Genomic DNA, 23,963 nt, shown 5'->3' on the forward strand with positions numbered 1-23,963 from the left:
CTTTCCCAATCACACTGAGATCATGATATACCTCCTCAAATGGGGGTACTCCTCTTGAATGAGTAGACCAAATAAGGTCAGGAATTAAACTGCCACTTAAAGCAACAATCTTTAGGATGTTCAGCATTACCCTCTAATCCATAGAATACCACTGTATTCTTTCCTACAGTTTATAAAACACAGTGGTTAAGTCAAAGTTTCCACTTTTTTCTATTCAACCAAAACTCACTGAAATCCCACATCTGACTATTTCAAGACAAATATAAAACCTCAACCAATCCTAAAGGAACAGCCCACATTTTTATGGCAATACACTTTTGAATGACTTTACATGAAAACAAAGTTGTATTGCTTTTGCTCAGAAAGTTGAGACCACAGTAGGTGGCAATTCTATTAAGTTGGAAAGTTTGAGAGAGATTTTTACAGAATGACATTTTCTGACTTCGCTTAACACTAGGAGCAATTCAAATGGCAGAAACGCGCACACACACACACATCTGTAACTAAAAACTGCAGTTTATATAAAATTACATTTAAAAGTGCAATTATAATTGCAGTGTCCTTGAATCACCTTTTTCATCAGTGAAACATAGTATCCTGTGGTGGACATCCTATCAGATACTTGCAACCTATAGCAATTAATTTCTCAGGTTTCTTTGTATTGAAATTTATAAGATTAGCAAAGGGTCCAGTTACTGTCACCATTATGAAAAAGATGCATGGAAGAGAATGAAATAAATGCTCTGCTCATCCATGTTAGTATCCCAATGACAGTTTAACTCTTAATCCCTAATCTTGTAAATGTAGCCATCAGACTACAGAATACTAACGTGTTAATCAACAAAACTGCTAATTAGGCTTCTTTCAGGGTAAGTAGCAACACATAGAACTTGCTCAAAACAACTCAGGAAGCATATTTAAGAATATACAGGTTAATTATGTTTGTCATAGGTACTTCAGTTTTTCTAAAAGACCTCAATAATCTCTAGATGTATTTCTTCAAAGTCATATATATCAAGACTTGACTGAAGAGTTTGGATTTTGTTTGAAAAGCCTTTATTCATTTTTGATCAGGGAAAGGACAATCTCAATGTCAACTTGTCACCTAATCATAAATTTGAACTTACAGGATTCACTGCCCTAAAGACACTGCACCTACTGACTTTGACAACATAACTTAAAATGAAAATCTCCTTTCTGTTCCCTAAGGTTGCATGTTGAACGAATCAAACAATCCCTTGCAACAGCCAACATTGGTACTTGGCCTAGGTGTAAGGTCAAATAGCAAAAACAGGAGCAAAAGGCCAAAAGCATTATAACTTGATAGCCCAGCAAGTACAAACATCATCGGAACAAAGAAAGTTGCAGGCACCAAATAAAACAAGGCAGGTTCATTAGCATAAAAAAATTTACACTTGGTTGAAGGTGAGGTCAACTATTCCACATATGAACATGTATGCCAATCCTAATGGCTAACATGGAACCACAGAAACAAAAACAAAAACCTTAAATTCAATAACTACACTGAATGTAAAATTCAAAACTTGAGTTTACCCAGGACATCCTCCAAAATCTACAGCTAAAACTTTTTTTTTAATGCACCAGAAGATCTGTTGTAATGACATGACTTGGTCACACTTAGATTTGCATTTACATAAGATTTAAGGGATGCCTTTCCCCACTATTCCTTTTACGTTTGAATATGGATATGCTTAACTATTCAGCTCATGCACTAACTGCGCTAAAAATGATGAAACTTACTACCATGATTTTTTCTAAGAACTCACACCACGTAACAGTTAACACCCAATACAGCTTCCTAAAAATGCCCCAACAGAAAACATTTTGTTCAGTTTGGTGCTTGCTGTGACATAATACCAACAGAATAGTATACAATTAATTTAGTTACTCATCCACTACGTCATATATTTTAATCTAACTTTTGTTCAAATTTTAGTAACTTCATACCTATTTGCCAAAATCCTTGTGTTAAATGTAACTACATCTGATATTCTTAAACTGTGGCTCCTATAACACAGTTCAAGTGTTTTTTCCCCTGGGTATATTTAGACAGTTTAATCAAGAAAACAAAGTTATGGTATTATGATTAGCCAAAGCTCTTTCTAGCAGACCACTGAATACAGCAAGTCGTAACAAATGCCTTTCCAGAGACAAGAGCAAAGCAAAATATTTTCTATTCATAAAAGGAGCTACCAGCATGCTTTGTGCCATTAAAAAGTTACTTTTCAAAATATAACCAGAAGACTTATGGTCTACTAGAAAGCTTCCACTCATCACAACACTATAACTACGCCACAGACACTTTCATGACAAAGTCTCCAGATATACAAAGAGAAAACAACATTACTTAAAGGTAATGTGGAAGCCTCAGTTAACAGGGAAATGAAGCCTTAGAACACAGAATACATCTAACAAAAAGAGAACAGAGTAGACACTGTAGCTGGCTATTTGTAAAGGACCACAGTTTCTCCCTATGGATCAACACTCCCTACAAAATAAACTGTGCCTTAATTATTGCTTATTTAAAATTACACTTTTACAGGGCTATTTAGTACCTGACGCAGAAAAACAATCACATAAGGAAGCATTTATTTGAGGTTTAACATGAAATCATACAAATAAAATTTGTATAAACACAAATCCACGTCGAGTCATAACACAGATAGCAAAAGACAAAGTAAAAACAAAAACTAATTGGCGGCTATATACAGTTGGACACAGTTGTGTCTTGTACACTAGAAAGTCTTTTACAAAATAATCATCTTAGATCAACAGAAGACCAATCTTCAATGTCGTCCTGCAAGATGGGTTACTTTAGCAATCTCTTCCTAAAAACAAAAACAAAATGGCAATTAGATTTGTGCAACTCTGACAAGCTTTCAAAGGTCCACTTTCATGAATTGTTTTAAGTTCTCACTTTATTCTTTTCTTCAATAATTAAAGATCACATGCAAATTCATTGACAAAACGCAGTTCGGGTAATTAATAAATTCACCCTGAAATTCCCAAATGATATTAAAGTAAAATTTACTTAGAAAATCTGGGAATGCAGTCTTCCCATATTCACAGGTTGAACTGTGCTAGGTTCAAGGTCTACTAGAAACATCTCTAGTAAGCCACGTACAATGCTATTACAAACATGAATTTCTAATAGGCTTGTATTGCAAGAAAACAAATTTCTGTGTGCATATGATCTTTAATTTATATCCCAGATTTTAAAGTTCTTGTTTTGGTTTGTAGATTTCACTATTAGCTATAAAAAGAAAAAGCAAGCATTAAATCTTAAATGAACACTTAAAATGAGGCTCCACAATTGAAATACAACACTAAACAGAAGACCAAAATGATTAAGCTGTAAAAAGGCATTTATGTACTTTAACTCCTGTAAAAAACCATTTAAGTTAAGTTTAGACACTTAATCTTCAAAAAGATTAAAAAAGAAGCCAAAGTCTGAAGTTTTCCACTTTAATCTTTACGCTGGTACATGAAGTTGGAAGAGACCATACCACAGGACAGCGTTTTCTGGTGTATGCCTTGCGCTCTGCCCGCAACGTGCGACCCCCAGAGATAGACGTGGTCAGGGTGACACACGGCCTGCAATGAAGTTCCCGCTGGCGGGTACAAACAAGGTATAATGTCAGAGTTAGAAGACAACATTCCTGTTTTCCTTAAGTTGTACCCATTTCAGTACTTTACCTGTTAATAGTTCTAAAAAAGTTTAATTATTCCTCTAGAACACCTGGTACACAAAGCAAACAGAAAAACTCTTAAGTTTTTCTGTAATACTAAAGAAAGTGAGATAAAACTTTAAAGTTAAAGATCTATAGACACTTTAGGCAAAACAGGTTCATAAAGCAAGTAAAAAATTAACAATTTAGTAAAAACAGGCTACGTGATATTTTGTTTTCACTTATTTTTCATTTGTCTATTGATCTTTAAATTAAATTAGAATTTCCACTGGTGTCTTGAACTCTTATACACACCTGTTTTCTCCAACGTCCCCTTTTAGTATGGCTGGTAATTATTTTGGTGATTGCCACCCCCTCGAGATGCCTTGCCATAAGTGCTCTGTTGGCCTATTTTGAAAAAACAAAAAATTATGCTTAGCTTTTAATGAAATGGTTTCACTGTATATTTAAAAACTATTAAATATGCAAAATCCTCCATGGCAATTAAAATAACCAGATATTTTAAAAGTCATTATAAACTAGTCACATATCACATTCTAGAATGTTTGTAATGACTGAAGTCTATCAGTATAAGCTCCTATGACTATTAAATGTCTCAAAAATTTAACTCCAAACACTTCAAGAAATAGAAAACACCCACACACACAGAGTCTCAGAATGGGATTGTACTTTAAACACTGAATTTTAGTACCATTGGTTTATGAAATTAAGTTAAATATTCTTACCACTGTAGTCTGTATATCCCTGTCCATATCCATAGTTCCCATAGTTATACCCAGTATAATCATAGCCGCCATAGCCACTATAGTTTTGATCACCACCATAGGCACTATTGTAATTTCCATATCCTTGATCATAATAGTTATTAAATCCTTGGTTCCAGTTTTGGCCCTGACCTGAAACAATGCACAATGATTGTTAGGAAACAACTTCTGACCCCCAATCCTAACATAAAATGATGCGTTCCTGTCCCTCACTCTGCAAATCTTAAAAAGGCAGAATGGATACCTATATTGCTAACTGACCAAGAAAGTATTATTACAGTTGGCATAAAAAAGGGGGCAGAAAGTCCAATTGTGCCAGTATCAGGCTTCCGAAATTCAATGAAAAATCAGGACAAAGGAGAAAACAGAGTGTTTATCTTTAAAACAAGGACTCCTGCCCTAGAAAACCTATCAGGCCAAAGTGTTCCATGTAATCTTAATTACGTTTAATGGTGTTATTTTCCCATCAGTAACGACACTGTCAGAGTAGCCATTGTTTGAAGAGGTGAAACCAGTAAATACAAAAGCCCACCCACTAAGCTGAGCAGTTTCCATGTTGTGACAGTTTAAATTTGGCTTCACTTTCCTACGGGCTTATTCATATTCCGCAGTTTATAGCTTACAGCATTGAGTCATTGCCCAGGAATTAAGTCTCACCTCGGCCACGACCCCTAGTACCACCTCGTCCACCAGCTGCAGCACCTCTTCCTCCTTTTTGTTGTTGCTGTTGCTGCCTATATACCTCTTTGGGTTGTGCAACTTTGATTTCACACTAAAAACAAAATTTAAAAAGCAAACAGAATTATTACCAATATTCTAATGTCAAGCCATTGATTTTCTTCTCAAAAGAGGTTGAAAAATTTCACTTTAAGAAAAGGATATTGTTCATTTACTATAATCAAAATGGCTTTACCTTCCCAGAACCAATTTGATGATATCTGCTTTCTAACAATTTCTTTACTGGCTCTTCGTCTGTATATGTAATAAAACAAAATCCTCTTCTTTCATTTGTTTTTGTATCCATGGGAAGTTCAATATTTTCAATCTGAAATCAAGATACACACTCAAGGTCACCCACTAATGGTAAAAAGCTACCAAGATGTTTTAGAATGCCACAAGTCCTTTTCAAGCTTCAACATAACATGTCATTCTAACGAAATAACTTCTATATAAACCACCGCTTTATTATCCACATCAAACTAGAGTGATCTGTTTCATCTATGGAGCATTGAGAAGGGAGAGTAAAACCTTATTTAATACCATTTCTTACTCCACAGATGCCACTAGTTAATAAATCCAAACCCTAACCACACCAAAGCATCCATCTTTTTGCTGAATTAGTTTCCATTAGACACTAGTTTCCATTATAACACAGAAAGCACTGATTAAGGTACAGTGACTGGAAGGGACTTGAGCAATAATTTAATCCCACCCTCATCCAACATTGAGTTTGCTCTGTAAGAACTGGATCAGGGATAAACATTATATAAACATATCAAATGAAAATACACGTAAACGTAAAAGCAGAGCGCACCTCTCCAAAGGCTCCAAAATATTCTTTAATTTGTTCTTCTGAAGTATCTGGGCTCAATCCACCCACAAAAACCTTTTTAGGGGGTTCCTTCCCTTTCAAAGCTTTGGCTCTTTTAGGGTCTATCAATTTGCCATCCAGCTTGTGTTCTTTCATTTCCAAAACCTAGAAGACAGATTTATTTAATCTGACAACATACAAGCAACCCTCTGAACAATTTGCAAGAAACACACAAAAGCACCACAATGCGAAACATGTTCCTACCTTATCAACACTAGCAGCATCTTTGAAAAGCACAAATCCAAATCCTCTTGATCTTCCAGTGACTGGATCTGTTTTAATTGTGCAGTCTACAACTTCCCCAAATCGAGACAAATATTCAGTCAGATCTTTCTTGCTTGTATCCCAGCTCAAGCCTCCAATAAACATTTTACTAGAAATAAAAGTTGTTTTTTAAGGTTAGCAGCAACTACAACGATTAAATTCTGAAATTACGTTTACGAAATAAAAGTATAAAATAAGCATGGGGAAATACATCCTGATGTACAAATAATTTAACCCGTTTACAGACAAACACGAACAAAAGACCACAAAGATCCCCAAGTTCCTCACTTATTCAAAACGGTGGACACCTTGCTCTCCTCACTGCACAATGCCAAGTTTAAACGAGGCCAACAATACATGGTAAAGATTGTTCCCGACTAGAAAATCCAAATTTCTATACTGATCCCACACAACTTAGGCTCACCGTCTTCCTCAACTACCAAGCCAACGTTCCACCTAAAAGAACTCATCATCACACGTACTGGGAATCTGGGTACCAGTTGCCTACAGGTTCCCAAACCAGGAGTTCCCTAAATCCTCCCCCTGAAAACTGCGCGGAACCGTAACACAGACACAATGAAAAGGCGGCTGCAGCTGCAGCATTGGGCATAGCGCGGCCGGCCCCTCCCCCTCGGGCCCCACGCGCGCCTGCGCACTCGGGACACAGACGCCGCCGCCCTCCGCCTCCAACCCCTCTGCCCTTCCCCCACCTCCCGCGGGCCTCTCGAGTCACCGCCCCACCTCCGTTTCCTACTTTCCCCTTCCCTCCAACCTAGTGAGGCCCAGCGGGCACGCGCGGAATCGACTTGGGGAAAGAACAGGGGCAGCACGCGGCCCCCGAGGGACGAAGGGGTGCATGCGGAGCGCTGGGGGAGGAGGGAAGAGGAGAAGCGTGCGGTACCCGTCATCCTGCTGATTCTTGCTCGCGTTGATCTTAGATCCCTCTGCAAATTCCTCTATGTTGCTGTACTCGTTCATGTCTTCCATAGCGGCTGAGTTACCGGCCGGGAGGCGCTGGCGTGCAATCCGTGTCGCGGCAGCAGCGGCGGCAGAACGTTGTATGCAGCTGGATTTAAAATGGCGGCGGAAGAGATCCGGGCGCCGCCTGCGCCCTCCCTTTATAGCCGCCCCACCCGCCAATCGGGAGGGCTGCTGGGCGGTGACGTGGCGCTGGGCCCGGCGCGCCCCCTGCCGGGCGGAGCTGGGAGCGAGCGAAGGGAGGAGTGGGGCGAGCTGCCGCGGCGCCCTCGGCCGCCAATGGGAGAGGCTGCGGGAGGCTAAAGTAGCGGGAGCGGAGGGGAACAATGGCGGCGGCACATGGGAAAGCCGGGGCGGGACCTCCATCGCGGCCCTTCCGCTGAGGAACGAGGTCGCAGGTGAAGGGACGCGGGCTTGGGAAAAGAGCGTCAGAAGAGAAAAACGAAGGGGCGAAAAGTCCTGGGTCAAAAATCCCGAGCAGCTTCACAGCCCCTCTTGCCTTGAGAGCCTTTGTCTCTGGCGTCCGGTCCAGCCCACTCCCAGCAAAGAGCCGTCAACCCCGCCTTTTTCCGCCCTCGGTCCCCCAGTGCGGAGCTGCTGCTATCGATTGGCACCGGGGCCGCGCTGCTCCGGAAAAAGGCGGATTGCGCCCAGCGCCGGTGGCTGAGGCGGCGAGCGCGCCCTGCCGTCCGCCGCGCGCACGCGTGTTTTGTCCTCGAGCTGGCTGGAAGCAGCCGAACAGGAAGCGGGCACGCGTTGGCCCCTCCGGACAGCGGCGCGGCGCGGGGGCCTCTTCCGCTGCCGCTACAGGCGCGCGGGCCGAGGGGGCGCGGCGGGCCTCCCTAGCCGATCGGCCGGAACCGGGGCCAACGCAGTCAGGCTGACCGGGATCCAAACGGCCTCTTTCGCTGGCTGACGGGAGGAGGGGCGCGGGCCCGGTCGGATTACTGTAAAAATGCAAAAGCGGAGGCCGTGGGCAGGGAGGGGGCTAGGTGCAGTAGAGGGCAAGGGGCACTCACATCCCCGGCGCGCCACTCGCGGGGCTCCCGTCTGCACGTGCCCCGGGCCTCTCCCGCTCGCTCAACCAGTCTGCGGAGAGCGCGCGCCCGCGCACCGGGCTCCCGCGTTCGCTTCTTTGTTCCCGCCCACGCGAGGCCCATTTTGACTGATCGGGTTAGAGGCCCTCTAGCGGCCAATCGACGTCGGTGCCATTACCTCTCCCCGCCCCATCGGAACCTCGCGAGGACCGCCCCATTTCCCTGCCCACGTGGTCTAGGCCTCCAGGCCCGGGCAGCTTGCGAGTTCAAGGTCCCTGTGCTGCGGGTTTCTCTATTTTCAGGGGCGCCGACGTGTCCTCTCCGCCTCGTGCGTCAGGCCGCGCGCGGTTGTGCGCTCCGGGACTCTTTTCGGGGCTGTCGGAAGCCCAGCAGTTTGCTGGGCGCAGCCGGCACGGCCCTCCGCCCTCCCTACCAGTAGGCCGATTCTCGTAGTAGCAGCCGGTGGGGAAATGGTTGTGCTTTCGGTGCCTGCCGAAGTCACTGTGATCCTGTTAGATATCGAAGGTACCACAACCCCGATTGCTTTCGTGAAGGTGAGGGGCGGAAGGGAGCGGGGAAGTTACTTGTGCTTTAAAACAAAAATTTTAAACTATTGCAGACCTTGCACTAGAGACACGAGGCGTGGGAGAAACGGTGTGGCTTTGCAGCTGCCCTGGGATGGGAGGAGGTAGTCTGCGGCGGATTGCGGGGATGCTTTTCCTCACCGTCTTCACCTTCCCGCGTTCCTGCCCTCGGTTATTTGCAGGTGGGAAGGGATGGAGGTGGTGGTAAAGAAGAGCCGAGGTGGGCAGGTACGCCGCGGCAAGGTGAAGCGTTGTGGGCGCCGCCCGCCGGGCAGGTGTGCGCCGCGTCGACCCGCTGGTGAGCTTCCGCCTTGTGGCGGGTTGGACCTGGCGAGGCGGCGGCCGCGATCTAGTGGTCCTTGAGGCTTCTAGTCTAGTAAAATGGGAAGGCTGAAGGATGAAGATGACTTTTCAGGTACCCCGGTGATAGGCGGTAATGGTTGCTCTTGGCCCTTTCCCACTCCTGCTCTTAGTGGCCGAAATGCACACTGTATGTTACTGGACTAGGCTAGCAAACGTCTAGATTCCATTCATTTTCTTCGAAAAACCATGGAAGCTTAAAGTTCTTACCAAAAGCCTTCCTCCTAGGATGTCAGTGCTAACCAACACTTGTCTATACCTAGTTCACAAACTTACAACTTTGCATTAGAGCAGGTTCCTTTTATATATATATATTGTATTTGCCAGGATAAGTAAATATCAAATATTAATATAATTTTTTAAAGAATTCCTCGGGCCTGGTCTTCTCTTATTTGACTTCTAGAGGTTTAAGATAAAAGTATTCACTAGAAGTGCTTGCGTGCAGTAATAACCGAGAAAGGAGGGAAAGTACAAAGTAGGAAAAATAATAACTGCTTTCTTGTAGTTTTCAAAGAAAAAAAGGATTCCTCATCTTTGTGGTTTATAGTTTACAAGTCACTATCTCCATTCTGGCTTTCTCTTGCTTGCCACTGTTATCAGGAGACCAGGGATAATGACAGTACAGGTAGTTGTTATATGGCATATGTAGCGTTCTTGGAAAGTTGATTTAGGGAGTAAGATACCTCATGCAAATCAATTTTGTAACAAAACATTATGTGTCTCTTTCACCTTTTTTACCCACTATGTCTTCTGTAAGATGACACGAGCCACTTCTTGGAATCTTTGTTTATGAAAGACTTATCCTGAGATCTTTCTGAGAATAAAAATGCCTTGATGATCTAAATAGCTTTTTTTTTGTTTTTGATTTGTTTCTTTGGTTTTGTTTGGCTTGCGGAATCTTAGTTCCCCGACCAGGGATCGAACCCAGGCCCCTGCAGTGGAAGTGTGGAGCCCTAACCACTGGACCGCCAGGGAATTCCCAAATAGATTTTTTTTTTGGATTTGACACCAGACTGCCAAAAAATGATTCGGGGTCTTGTTTAAAGGGTAGTTTCTTGTGCCTTGTTCTATAATCTGTTATTATTTTTATTAATATTAATCTATTACAATATAATCGTCTGTTAGTTTGTTATACATTAATTTACCAAAACCAGTGTTTCTAAAAGTATGTTCAGAAGAACATTATGTTTGTTTGGCTGTTTTTAGTAATTATGCAGAAAAGGTTTCCATTATTAAATCCACTTTGGGGGAATGTTCTATATGTATTCAACCAGGTTTCTTTATTGCACGCCTTCTCAGAGCCTTTATATCATGTACACACTTGCACACACACACACACACTGTGAGCCTTAAAGAGACTAGCATGTCACAAATTTACTTGAACCAGAAAAACTTTTAGCAGAGTATCTCTATCTTTTTGAACACCTTTTAAAGAGATGCTAAGTTATATGCTTCTTGGACCTCTGAGCATGGAACTGGGAATTGGGAGATGTTTGTTCTACTTGGGCTTTATTAGTCACATTAGGTGTGTGAACTTGTAGCCCTCCTTCCTGTGGAATGGTGTAAGGAAACATTGAGTAATGTATACCTGCAGCTTGTATACTTGACTCATCCTCAAAAACTTGGTGAGGTGTGTGTACTCTTTGCATTTTACTGATAGGAAACTAAGGCTCTGAAAAATTGAACAGTATGCCTGGGATTTGAAACCAAATTGTCTGACTCAACAACTCTTACTCTTTCCATTATTGCACTCGATCTCTGAAATGGGAACCACAGTGCTCGTTCCATTTTCTTTGCCTGGCCTTGTGGGTGTTAAATGACACAGCTGGTATGAGAGCACTTTAATCAGTAAGAAGTACCATAAAAGTATATGGCAGCAAATTTCAATATACACCACCTCTAGGTGGTAGGTATAAGAGTGAGCCCTTGGAACAGAATAACTATAGTTGAGTCTCACTTTATCTGGGGGGTTGCTTCTACAGTCAGCGTACACTGTGGAAGTTGAGTATTTTCAAAAATTGCCCTTGAACTACCCTTAGGAAGTCAGTTCTCTTTGGAAATTGATTCCGTCTTTCAGTAAGTCATATGCAGCCATTTTTCCTTCAGGGTTGAAACGTATCCCTGCTTCTTCCTTTGAGTATCAGAGGAAGTTGGTTTGGGATTAGGTGATGTAGATGAAAAATATATTGTCAAACTGTAGCCTCACAATGAACCATTCATGCTGTAAGAGACACTGAGGAACTGAGAGACTGTCCAAGGGAACAGAACACCTTCATTGAGTAGAATGGCAGACAGATTGCCAGCACTGGTTATGTGTTTTTTTTTCCCTTTCTCTCTCTCTCTCTCTCTCTCTTTTTGCTGAGCACTTAGAATTGAATGTGTATATGATGCAACTTAACTATATAAGATGACACTAACAGTGCTGGATATCTTATGGGATACCATAGAATCCTCCCAGTTTGGGTGCTCTGAGGACTGGCTGTTGCACTATCAGGGCATGCCTTCAGCCTTTGGGCTCCGGGCAACAATAAACAATGTTTTTACTTCCTGCTATTATGTCTTATTTTCTTTGGTCAAATTTCTAGAAAGGGAAGGGTTCCTAGCTTGGATCATCTAGTCAATGTCACAACCAGCTAATTAATTTCTCATATGAATCAACTGATGCCTGGGGGGATATCTTTGTGAGGATCCTCACAATGTGTTGGGGACAGAGCAGCAATAGATGGTGCATGTGAGTCCTCAAAGCCACCAGCCCACTGCAGGACGTGTGCCTCTGGAGTTTTTCTTTTCTTTTCAAGCGCTAACTTTGATTCTCTACAGTGGTGACCTCCCAACAGTTTTTGGTCATGTACATCATCAGCAGAATTGGAGCAGGCAGGCGCTACCAATAGAATTTATTGTGTACACATATTACTGTACTGTTATTAAGTTGTAAAGTAAATTGGAATTTAAAGATGAGATTTAAATAAGTGTAAATGAATGTTATTGTATTCACTTCCCTTCTCCCCTTGAATCATCTTGCATGCACCTCACAGAGCCACTGCTTGATCTTTGTCTGTGTGATGTAATATTCATTTTCTGACTTTGTGCATTGTATTATTCCAGTGTTTTTAGTCTGTAAGCTATGAAATAACACCATTACCAGTCCTTGGGGTTATCCTGTCAAGAACCTTCAACTATTGTTTTTGAGTTGGAGAAAATGGTGTTTTGCTTCTGAAAACGCTCTATAATTTGGTGCCTTTCCTGCCATTACATGTCAAGTTAGTACATGTAACAACAGTTGCGGCAGTTATGTTCTGTGAAGTTACCGTGAACGCCGTCTTAGCAAACACTGAATCATTGCCCCTAGAGAAAATGCAGGGTTTGGTTCCTGTGAGCCTCTGGTCACAGCATATTTGTCAGCTGATCAGTACATAACCTTGTTTTATGTGTGTCTGTTTGCCTTATCTAATATATATCGTTGATCCATTAACATTGAACTCACTGCCAGTAGCGCTATAGCTTATGCTTTAGCGAAGCTTATGTAACACATGTGTTTTCTCTCTGTAAGGCAGCTTTCTTGCCTTTAGGAACACTAGACAGCACTTTGCTTGGGGACCATTTTAAACTGCACACTCACCAACAAAAAGCACAAAATGTGGAAAATGTGGTGCTAAGTAGACCTTGAAAAGGGTACTTGTTTAAAATATGAGAGGTGAAATAAGAAGGCAAAGCATCACATACTGGGAACATGTGCATCTGGTTTTTCACAATTTTAGCTGTTCTGCTCATGTATGTACCTGTCCTCAAAAAATTGGGAAAGTGCAGTGAGTAATGATTTTGGGGTTATAAATAAGTTTTAGTGAGTAGGAGAATTTGCAAATACAGAATCTTTAAATAATGAGGATTGGCTTCGTAGAGTAGTATTTATAAGGATGGGCTTGGAGACTGCAAGTCTTGATTAGCATTCTGGCTCTTCCCTAAATGATCTCTGGCAAGTTAGTTAATGTCTCTGAGTCTAGGTACATATTCCCTCAACTGTACTTTGGGGATATCCACCTCATAAGGCTACTGTGAACATTTAATGAATGTTTAGCCCTTGAAAAAACTTTATAAAAATAAATATATTTCCATCACTATTTCATCCACCATCTCAACAAATCTTGTCAGGGAGTAGTGGGCAGGGGTACTAGCAGGGGCGGGGGCATGTTTTTCACTTATGCCTTAGGAAAACTTTTTGTGCCTGGAAATAAAACCTTTGTAATAATTAAGAACCTCTCATTAACTGAAAGTATGAATCTGATTAGAATATTTGTCCCTAAAATATAGTAAGTGGGTCATGGTGAGTACCCTTGCCAATGGCTCTTTGTATCTGTGCTTCTCAGACTTGAATGTGTTTGCAAATCATCTAGAGATCTGTCTAAAATGTAATTTCTGATTCAGAAGATCTGGAATGGAATTTTTTTTTCATTTTTAATGACATTGTTTTCTTTCTAATTTTACAAGCAACATATGTTCATTGCAGACAATTAGAAATACATAAAAGCATAAAGTGAAAATTACAATCACCCATAATCTCCACCCCCCCAGAGATAACCATTGTTTGCATTTTGATGCATTTCCTCCCAGTGTCTACATATTTTTTTTTAATGGAAGTATAATTGACCTACAATATTAATGTTAGTTCCAGGTGCACAACATAGTGATTAGATATTTCTATACATTACAAAATGATCACCGTGATATGTCTAGTTACCAGCTATCACCATACAAAGATATTACAATATAATTGACTATATTCCTCATGCTAAACATTTCATCCTCATTTATTTTGTAACTGGAAGTTTGTACCTCTTAATCTCCCTCACCTATTTCACTAATCCCCCAACCCCCTCCCCTCTGGCAACCACCTATTTCTTCTCTGTATCTATGACTCTTGTTTTGTTATGTTTGTTCATTTGTTTTTTAGATATGTGAAATCAGATGGGATTTGTCTTTCTCTGCCTGACTTACTTCATTTAGCATAATACCCTCTAGGTCCATCCACTTCACAAATGGCAAGATTTCATTCTTTTTTATTGCTGAATAATGTGGAACAGAACTTGATGCTGAATTTCGTACAGGTTCCCAGGTGATACTATGGTCCATGGACTGAACTCTGTAGTTAGGCTTTTTTTTTCCTCTTAATAAATCTATTTTATTTATTTATGTATTGGCTGTGTTGGGTCTTCGTTGCTGCACATGGACTTTCTCTAGTTGTGGCGAGCGGGGGCTACTCTTTGTTGCAGTGCACAGGCAGCGCAGTGCACATTGTGGTGGCTTCTCGTTGCAGAACATGGGCTCTAGGCACATGGGCTTCAGTAGTTGTGGCACATGGGCTCAGTAGTTGTGGCTATCGGGCTCTGGAGTGCAGGCTCAGTAGTTGTGGCACACGGGCTTAGTTGCTCCGCGGCATGTGGGATCTTCCCAGACCAGGGATCGAACCCGTGTCCACTGCATTGGCAGGCGGATTCTTAACCACTGTGCCACCAGGGAAGTCCCTGTAGTTAGGCTTTATACAAATTCGTAAGTTCTACCTGTGCCGAGGTCTGTTAGCACTCCTCTTCTCAGAGGAGGTGATAGAGCAGACCAAGGGTGTAGGTGAATTAGGGGAGGTCTATCATTAACAGAACCAAAACCTCTCAAAAGTCAAGTAAATTGATAAAGGAGAGCAAGATGATGAAATAAACTGGTAGACAACAAACCATTAAGCAAGTGGCCACTTCCCCAGCTTTTGCAAATTGTCTTCCAGAAATTGAACTGTAAAAACAACTTTCTTAATAATAGAAATAGAAAGGAGTTATGTGTACTTATAGGGAAGCAGGATAATAGGCCTGAAAATTCCTGACAGATCTCCAAAATTCCTCTGCGGCTCCCTCTTCTCCCTCACTACCACCATCTTATGTCATTTTCTAGATAATTTGTTAGTAGAAACATTTCACTGAATGTCTGTACAACAGGAACCTGAAGAATAAGGCTCTAAGTGTCCTGGCAGATGGGCAGGTGAGTAGTGCCTTGCTTTAACCTGCTGTATTAGTTCCTGTGGCTGCTGTAACTAATTGCCATAAGTTTAGTGGTTTAAAACAGTACAGATTTATCATCTTACAGTTCTGGAGGGTCACAACTCTGAAATAGGTCTCAGTGAGCTAAAAGGAAGGTGTTGGCATGGTGTGTCCCTTCTGGAGACTAGGGGAAAACTCTTCCTTGCTTTTCCAGCTTCTAGAGGCTACCCACATTCCCTGGTTCTTGGGCCCTTCCTCTGTCTTTAAAGCCCGCAGAGTAGCATCTTCAGATTGGTCCTTCACTCTCTGACTTTGACACTCCTACTTCCCTCTTTCACTTGCAAGGACTTTGATTATATCAGGCCCAACCAGATAATCCAGGGTAATCTCCCCATCGTGATATCCTTAATTTAAATCATGTCTTTAAAAACAGCCCCTTTTGCCGAGTAAAGTAACATAGTCATAGGTTTTGGGGATTAGGAACATGTACATTTGAAGGTAGGGGGCAGTTTCCTCTCTGCCACACTTGGCTAGCACCAACATTTCTGACTAATAGATCCCTTTCCAGGTTTTTGGCTACATCAGAGTTTGGCTTTATAGTAGCTCCAATTTTGTCTTGAAATTTATTATTTATGGTACTGGATAGGATCTATAAATTTTTTAAAAAATTGACAGTTTTTTTTTTTTTTTAAAGATTGTGTTTCTCTTAAGGATTTTGGTGGTGTGGAGGTTGGTAAAGACAGTGTTTAAGGGACTGGAATTTTACCTTAAAGAACAAGATATTTGGCAAGGTTCGAACAAGACTAAGGGAAAAGAAGAGATCTCAAACTGAACGTTCTGTGTTAGAAAATACGAATTAAGCAGACAAATCCTTGATCCTATAAATAATATTTATTTGAAGTAGCAGATACTCATTTAATTGAAAATCAAAATGATAAAGATATTGATTCAATTAACAGCAGAATCATGTTTGTATGCTTTTCTGACATTTGTTTAATGAATTTCTTTGGAATATCTTGATATTTTATGTTAAAGCACTTTTAGAAATAGCTAATACATTCTTGATTGTTTAACAATACTTGTAATTTACTCTTTTATGTTCTTTTATATTCTAATGATATATTTTGGAAGATAATAATCAGGAAATGTTGAAATTGACATTTTTTTCCTCATGAAAATGGTTATGTTAATTTTATGGTCTTTCTAAGAAGAGAGCTTGTGTTATCTGATAGTATCTCCCAACTTTAGTTAAATATCCATTTGGTAAGTTTTATCATTCTGCTCTCAGTATGAAACTGCTAGAAGACTACCCACAAGGGACAGCAACCACGAGCTTGCTTGCACCTGTGCTGTTTATTATTGATGCTAGTAACTAATTGTGTCATCTTCCCTGGCTTCATTCAGTCTAGGAATTTAGGCTTTTTCATCTTCAAGAATGGGGTAGTAGGATCCGTCATGCTTATAAGGTAGTGATGAAGATTGAGATAGAGTGCAAAAACCTTTGAAAAATATAAAGCCCTGTAGAAACACTGGTTATAATGCAGGAAATATCAGACTGTTTGGTGGAGACAGAAAGTGCTTATGAAGGGTCAGTGTGGAAAAGGGGGAACTAACATTTACTGAAACCCGCTGTGATTACCTCCGCCTCTGCTCCTTATGGCCCTGGCCAGATATAAATTAAGAACGAGATGCAGAACTTGGCTAACCTCAGAGAACTTGAGGAGGCACTGGAATGGCAGGACTGCCTTGATAAGTAGCTGTTGATGGGTTGATTAACATTCCCCAAACCTTCCCAGTTGCTCAGGATTCCTAAAGGGAGATATACCCATGGTGGTATGTGAGAGGAATTTTGTTGATTCAGCTTGAGACAAGGGGAGGAGCCTTTGGAGAATCACTGTATTGGGTCTGAGTATATCATGAGGTAGATTAGAAAACACCTCTGGCCTTAATTTCTGGTCTCTTATTTGTCTACCACCTTCCGTATCATGGCACTTGCATAATCTTTCCAGCCTAATCAATCTTCCCTTCTTTTCCCTCACATTTATTTGAATACTTATCATGTGCCAGGCTCTGCTAGGCAACCAAAATCCTTAAAGATGCTGCTGCCATCCTTAAGGAACCTAGTAAGGAAGACAGGAACATTAACAGGTTGTCTTTGCACCATCAGAATCCTTTGTGGTTTCCTGTTGGCTCAAAGATAGTTTCAACTCCTCAACTTCAGTGAATTGGGTTTTCCAACTTTCTATTCCTCTATTTCTTTACACTTTTTTTTAAATAGCTGAACATGCCCATTTGGGTCATGCCACACTTTCGTGCCACCACCATTCCTCCAGCTTGGGATGTCATACTTTTTCCTCTCCAAGTGCAAGTTGGTTCCATGTACTTATTAATTTAAAACATATTTATTGCGTTAGGTTATGGGAATACACAGGTAAGACCTGCTTCTGCTTTCACAGGACTTCTGTTTAAGCAGGAATTTCAAAATCCTCTCTCTCCCTCCTTTGCAGGGCCATGTATTTGCCACTGTAGCAGATGCTGCCTTGTGGTGGTGTCTGTGTGTGCTGTCTTCCAGCAATGCTGAGAGAGCTCCTTAAGGGCAGAAAGCAGAGCCTGGCATAGTACTTGCACATAAGGCATTCAGCAAATGCTTGTTGATGGCGATATGATGCATTCCAGAATGGACCTGGGAGGGGCTGGTATTGCTTCTCCCACTTCTGCTATCCCTGCTATTTCAGATTTCCTCAAGGTGATACTTTATCTTATTTGCACACTATGCAATTTAACTTATGTATTTCTAGAGTCTCATTAGAATATTCATTGACCCAAGATTTCTAAAACCTCTTAGTTTTAGAGAAAGAAGTCAGTTAACAATGGAAATTAAAAACCATAAAAAAATTTTGATTAACAATTAAATATAAGTATTTAAAGAGCTAAATACGTTTTTCTGTGGAAACTTGTATCTGTTAATGTGAGGAGAGAGGGAAGTGTTTTTTCCCCAAAATTTTTCCTCAAAAATTAATTCACACTTGTTATGAATTGCAAACATTACAGAAGATTATAGTGTAGAGAATGAATGCCCTTTCTGCTCCTACCACCCAGCAATAGTCATTAAGAGTTTGGTGAACATTCCTCCTGATTTTTTCCCCTATGCATACAGTAAAGTCACTTAGATCCTTGAAAGAAATGTAGTCACATTGACCCCCAAAAAGGTACCAATTCTACTAAATAACCCCTGTTTTGAAAATACATAGATAAGCCTTTATCTTGCTGAGATTAACTTTTAAAGGATTTCCTGTGTTTAGCTCTGAAAAGTCCTACCTTGTCTGATGGTTCTTAAAATTTTCCATCCTTACAGCTCACCCCATGTCACCCCTTCACTAAAAAAAAAAAAAAGTATTCTTTTTACAGTAAAAGCTTATTTTTGTATAAAACTTTAGATTTTCACATTTATTAACTCACTTAATTTTCAAAATTGGTTTTGGTTCAGGTAGGGGTCATAAGAGGGGTGGAAGCCAAGCCACCCTGACCCTCTTGCACCTGGTTCTCCATCACCTTTCTGCATTGTGTGGAAAGTTGGTAGCTCTGTCCTCAGAGGCCCTACTGGAAACTCATTGGACCCTTCCCAGGGGACTCCATTTCAGAAGCATGGATTTCTTTTCAAACACAGAATTCTTTAATACAGAAAAGGGTTCTTTGTCTTCTGGGTATGTACGTGAGCGGTTCATTTCTTAACTTGATTTTCTTTTCACTGATTCATTATGTGACCTTCTAACAAGTTCCTTTTCTTAAGTCTAAAAAGTGTGGAGCTGATACCCTTTACTGAGTAGAGAGAGACTTGCACATGTGGTTTGGAAACTAGTGGTAATCCTGGCAGTGGGGCCTGGGTGGGACTTGAGAGAGGAGCTCGTGGTTAGATCGGCGCTTGGCAGCTAACGTGGTGTGCTCCGAGAGGCTGGCTGACTCCTGCCCCGGGCCTTGTGTGGGTCCAGTAAGCTAATTAGATCCCTTCTCCTGGGATGATCGGGTTCTGGGGATCTGACTCTTCAAACTAAAAAAAAAGACCTGTTTGGTAAACTATAACCATAGTTTCTTAATTTATACTTAACCTTTATGTGCCTTTGTGAAATGGAGGAAATAAGGGCACTTGTTTCATAGAGCTATTATGAGGATTGAAATGACATAATTCAGGCCATTCATTAATCAATTCATTGAGTAAATTTGGAGTGCCTTGGGAACAGTGGCAGATGGTGAGAAGTGATAAGATTCTGGATGTATTTTGTAGGTAGGGCTGACTTATTTGCTGATGAATTGGTTGGATGTGGCATGTGAGAGAAAAAGGAGTCAAGCACGACTCTAAGGCTTTTGGCCTGAGCATCTTGGCAGGATGGAGCTGCCACTTACTGAGATGGGGGAGATGTGGGAGGAGTAGGGTTAAGGGCTAGAAGCAAGAGTTGAGTTTCAGACATCCAAGTGGAGATCTGGGGTAGGCAGCTGGAAAAAATCAGTCTGGAGTTCAGGGAAGAGGTCCAGGCTAAAGCTATGGATTTGAGGGTCATCAGCAACAGATGGTATTTAAAATCATGGATTAGATGAGATCACTAAGGATTGACTGTAGAATGAGTGCCTGGAATAGTGAGGGCTTAGTCAGTGTTGGCAGTTATTCCTACTATTACTACGATTACTCATATTATTCCTACTTAGTAGAACTGTTACAGAACTGCCAGGTGAACCAAAATCTCTCATTCTTTTTAGTACAAATCTCTTTGAGAAAAATGGTATTAGAAGTTTCTGTAGAGAATATATTATCAGTATCCAGGGATTTGGGTGATCCTAATGAGTTGTGCTCCCCGAAGTCATTCACCCACAGAGCTGGATAGGTTCAGGCATTAGAATTCAATAGACCTGGGGTTGAGTCTTGGCTTTACTTTGTACCAGCAGTGAAACCTTTTTTTTTTTTTTTTTTTGGACAATAAAATGATTTTCTTTTATCAAGCAATATTCTGTTAAAATAAAACAGCATTCAAGGAATTTAATGTAACCCAGTAACATACTTCATATTAGCATTCACCCTCAATATTAAAACATGTGGCATTATTATACAGTCTTCAAATGTACATCATAGTCACTTAATCTGTCATGTCTTATTAGAATCTGCTTTCAAAAACGGTGATGTTCCTAATTGGAAATACAATATTGATTATATGATGATAAAATAAGCCAGCTGTAGTGGGCTGAATGATAGCCCCCCAAAAGATATCCATTTCCTAATCCCTGGAACCTATGAATGTTAACTTACTGGAAAAAAGGAGTATTGACAGAGATGGAGAAATCACCCTTGATTATCTGGTGAGCCCTAAGTTCAATGCCAAGTGTCCTATAAGAGACACAGGGAAGATAGATGCACAGAGAAGGAGGAGGCAGTGTGAGCACAAAGTCAGAGACTGGAGAGATGCAGCTACAAGATCAGAAAATGGAAGTGGCGAGGAATGGAACCTCTCCTGGAGTCTTTGAAGGGAATCAGGCCCTGTCAACATTATGATTTCAGATTTTTGGCCCCCAGAACTGCAAGAGAATAAACATCTGTTGTTTTCAGCCTCACAGTTTGAAGTCATTTGTTACAGCAGCCATAAGAAACTAATAAAACACTAAGAGGTGCTTTTGGGCTTCCCTGGTGGCGCAGTGGTTGAGAGTCCGCCTGCTGATGTAGGGGACACGGGTTTGTGCCCCGGTCCGGGAAGATCCCACATGCCGTGGAGCGGCTGGGCCCGTGAGCCATGGCCGCTGAGCCTGCGCGTCCGGAGCCTGTGCTCTGCAACGGGAGAGGCCACGACAGTGAGAGGCCCGCGTGCCAAAAAAGAGGTGCTTTTTTCAAGTTTAATTATTTTTAAACAATATGAATGATAAATAAGAACTTTAAAGAGATCTTTTTTTTTCCATGGGCAAACCACATACATTTATTTGATTGGATTTTAGATTTTTGATTTTTCAAATCAGCCTCTTCTATTAAATAGCATCATGATTAAAAAAGTACAATAGACTAAGATGCAGTCTGGAAGACGAACATATAAAAAGGAAAATAGAGATCACCATATCTTAACCATTCGGTAATTGCTCAACAGTTTAGTGTATTTTGTCCCAGTATATGTGTTCTACATATATATTTTCTGAAGTTGACACTATTCAGTATAGAGTGAAACCTTTTTGAGCCTCAACTTCTTCATCTATTCAAAGGGGTCACCTTGCAGAGATGACAGGTGGATTCAAGTAAGTAAATGTTAGTTTCTTCCCTGTCTTCTCTGCTCATAGGGACTTGGACTCCATCCTAGAGCCAGTCAGGGTTCCCTCTCTGCAGCTCATGAGATACTGATATTCTTTCTGTCTCTGTGCTTCTTTTTAAAACCTTATGCCAACTACTAGCCCCTTGTAATGATAACCTTCCTTTGTGAGATGTGATTCATTGCAATTAATTAGATTATAGTTTACCTTTCTTGAATTACAGTTTAATCTTTTTTTTTTTTTTATTGGGGTACGCGGGCCTCTCACTGTTGTGGCCTCTCCCGTTGCGGAGCACAGGCTCCGGACGCACAGGCTCAGCGGCCATGGCTCACGGTCCCAGCCTCTCCAAGGCATGTGGGATCTTCCCAGACCGGGGCATGAACCCGTGTCCCCTGCATCGGCAGGCGGACTCTCAACCACTGCGCCACCAGGGAAGCCCGAATTACAGTTTAATCTTCTTAATGTGATTTAGAAGACACTTGTCTTATGAGCAACACATTTTAATTCTTTTTGAATGCAGACGATGAAATCTAATGTTCATCCCTTAAACACTTCAGCTTTCAAAGGGGAACGGTTATGTCTCTGCTTACCCCTTGAAAATAGGGACAGCAAAGTTATAATTTCTGAGCCCTTGTGGCCCTTTGTAGCAGCCAGAGCACCAAAACTTCTTTTTGGTAGCTCCTAGTATGGTCTTCAGGAAGGATATTTAAGGAGTAATTCTAATATCACAACTGCTGAAGCACTCTGATGGATGGCATGAGCCACTCCAAGAAGTAGTAAATTTTCCATTGTTAGAAGTGTTCAAGCAGGTACAGATTTCCGGTTATAAAACAAATAAGTCACGGAGATGTAATATATGACGCAGTGACTAGAGTTAATGATACTGTATTGTATATCTGAAGGTTGCGAAGAGAGTTAATCTTAAAAGTTCTCATCACAAGAGAAAAACTTTGTTTTAACTGTGTCGTGATTGATGTCAACTAGACTTATTGTGATCATTTCACAATACATACAAATATTGAACCAATATGTTGTACACCTGAGATTAATATAGTGTTATATGTCAGTTATGTCTCAATTTAAGAAAAGACTATACTAATTAAACTTAAAAGCTTCTGCACAGCAAAGGAAACCATAAACAAAATGAAAAAACAACCCACAGAATGGGAGAAAATATTTGCAAATGAAGCTACCAACAAGGGATTAATCTCCAAAATATACAAACAGCTCATGCAGCTCTATGTCAAAAGAAGAAGAAACAAAAAACAACCCAATCAAAAAATGGGCAGAAGATCTAAATAGACATTTCTCCAAAGAAGACATATAGATGGCCAAAAAAAGCACATGAAAAGATGCTCAGCATCACTAATTATCAGAGAAATGCAAATCAGAGCTACAATGAGGTATATCACCTCACACCAGTGAGAATGGCCATCATCAAAAAGTCTACAGGGCATTCCCTGGCAGTCCAGTGGTTAGGACCCTGCGCTTCCACTGCAGGGGGGATGGGTTCGATCCCTGGTCGGGGAACTAAGATCCCACGTGCTGTGTGGCACAGCCAAGAAAAAGAAAAAAAAGAAGTCTACAAAGAATAAATGTTAGAGAGGGTGTGGAGAAAAGGGAACCCTCCTACACTGATGGTGGGAATGTAAATTGGTACAACCATTATAGAGAACAGTATGGAGGTTCCTTAAAAAACTAAAAATAGAACTACCATATGATCCAGTAATCCCACTCCTGGGCATATATCCAGAGGAAACTCTATTTCGAAAAGATACATGCACCCCAGTGTTCATAGCAGCACTGTTTACAATAGCCAAGACATGGAAGCAACCTAAATGTCCAGCAACAGGTGAATGGATAAAGAAGATGTGGTATATATATGCAATAGAATATTACCCAGCCATAAAAAAGAATGAAATAATGCCATTTGCAGCAACATGGATGGACCTGGAGATGATTATACTAAGTGAAGTAAGTCAGAAAGAGAAAGACATCATATAATTATCGCTTATATGTGGAATCTAAAAAATGATACAAATGAACTTATTTACAAAACAGAAATAGAGTTACAGATGTAGAAAACAAACTTATGGTTACCAGCGGGGGAAGGTGGGGAAGGGATAAATTGCGAGATTGAGATTGACATATACACACTACTATACATAAAGTAGATAAGTAATAAGGACCTATTGTATAACACAGGGGACTCTACTCAATACTCTGTAATGACCTATATGGGAAAAGAATCTAAAAAAAAGTGGTTATATGTATATGTATAACTGATTCACTTTGCTGTACAGGAGAAACTAACACAACACTGTAAATCAACTACAATAAAATTTTTTTTTAAATCTTAAAAAAAAAGACTATACACTT

General features: G+C 40.9%; 2 protein-coding genes across 8 annotated transcripts in view; one reads left to right on the forward strand and one right to left on the reverse strand.

Annotated features, from left to right (window-relative positions):
* Positions 1 to 2,593: 2,593 nt before the first annotated feature.
* On the reverse strand, positions 2,594 to 8,371 carry HNRNPDL (heterogeneous nuclear ribonucleoprotein D like). Of its 7 annotated transcripts, none has more exons than XR_002648188.3 (8): positions 7,231 to 8,356; positions 6,270 to 6,438; positions 6,009 to 6,170; positions 5,388 to 5,519; positions 5,132 to 5,246; positions 4,436 to 4,606; positions 3,528 to 4,097; positions 2,594 to 2,849 (listed from the first exon to the last, which is right to left on the reverse strand). XR_002648188.3 is itself a non-coding variant. In XM_022599366.3 (8 exons), exons 1-7 carry the CDS (start codon positions 7,671 to 7,673, stop codon positions 4,027 to 4,029), a joined length of 1,263 nt encoding a protein of 420 aa, XP_022455074.2. In that variant the 5' UTR covers positions 7,674 to 8,356; the 3' UTR covers positions 2,594 to 3,632; positions 4,005 to 4,026. The 7 variants fall into 7 exon arrangements, 6 of the variants coding, with proteins under 6 accessions (XP_022455074.2, XP_022455075.2, XP_089768262.1 ...); XM_022599366.3 differs by having other exon boundaries at positions 2,594 to 3,632; positions 4,005 to 4,097; XM_022599367.3 differs by having other exon boundaries at positions 4,005 to 4,097; positions 7,231 to 8,355.
* ENOPH1 (enolase-phosphatase 1) overlaps positions 8,287 to 23,963 on the forward strand; it is a 35,521-nt gene continuing 19,844 nt past the window's right edge. The window contains exon 1 of the mRNA XM_022599368.3: positions 8,287 to 8,898. Coding sequence (XP_022455076.1) covers positions 8,815 to 8,898 — 84 coding nt within the window. The 5' untranslated portion in view covers positions 8,287 to 8,814. The remainder of the gene's footprint in view (positions 8,899 to 23,963) is intronic.

Source organism: Delphinapterus leucas, chromosome 5 (assembly GCF_059928025.1).
Source record: "Delphinapterus leucas isolate spDelLeu-1000000601 "Yukka" chromosome 5, BTC_Dleu_Yukka2, whole genome shotgun sequence".
Classification (NCBI taxonomy): Eukaryota; Metazoa; Chordata; class Mammalia; order Artiodactyla; family Monodontidae; genus Delphinapterus; species Delphinapterus leucas.

Coding starts and splice junctions, on each gene's coding strand:
- HNRNPDL (XM_022599366.3), bottom strand. CDS start 7,673: ATGGAGGTCCCGCCCCGGCTTTCCCATGTGCCGCCGCCATTGTTCCCC. Junction 6,171..6,269: donor ATGCTGCTAGTGTTGATAAG/GTAGGAACATGT, acceptor TCTGTCTTCTAG/GTTTTGGAAATGAAAGAACA. Junction 5,247..5,387: donor ATCAAATTGGTTCTGGGAAG/GTAAAGCCATTT, acceptor TTTTGTTTTTAG/TGTGAAATCAAAGTTGCACA.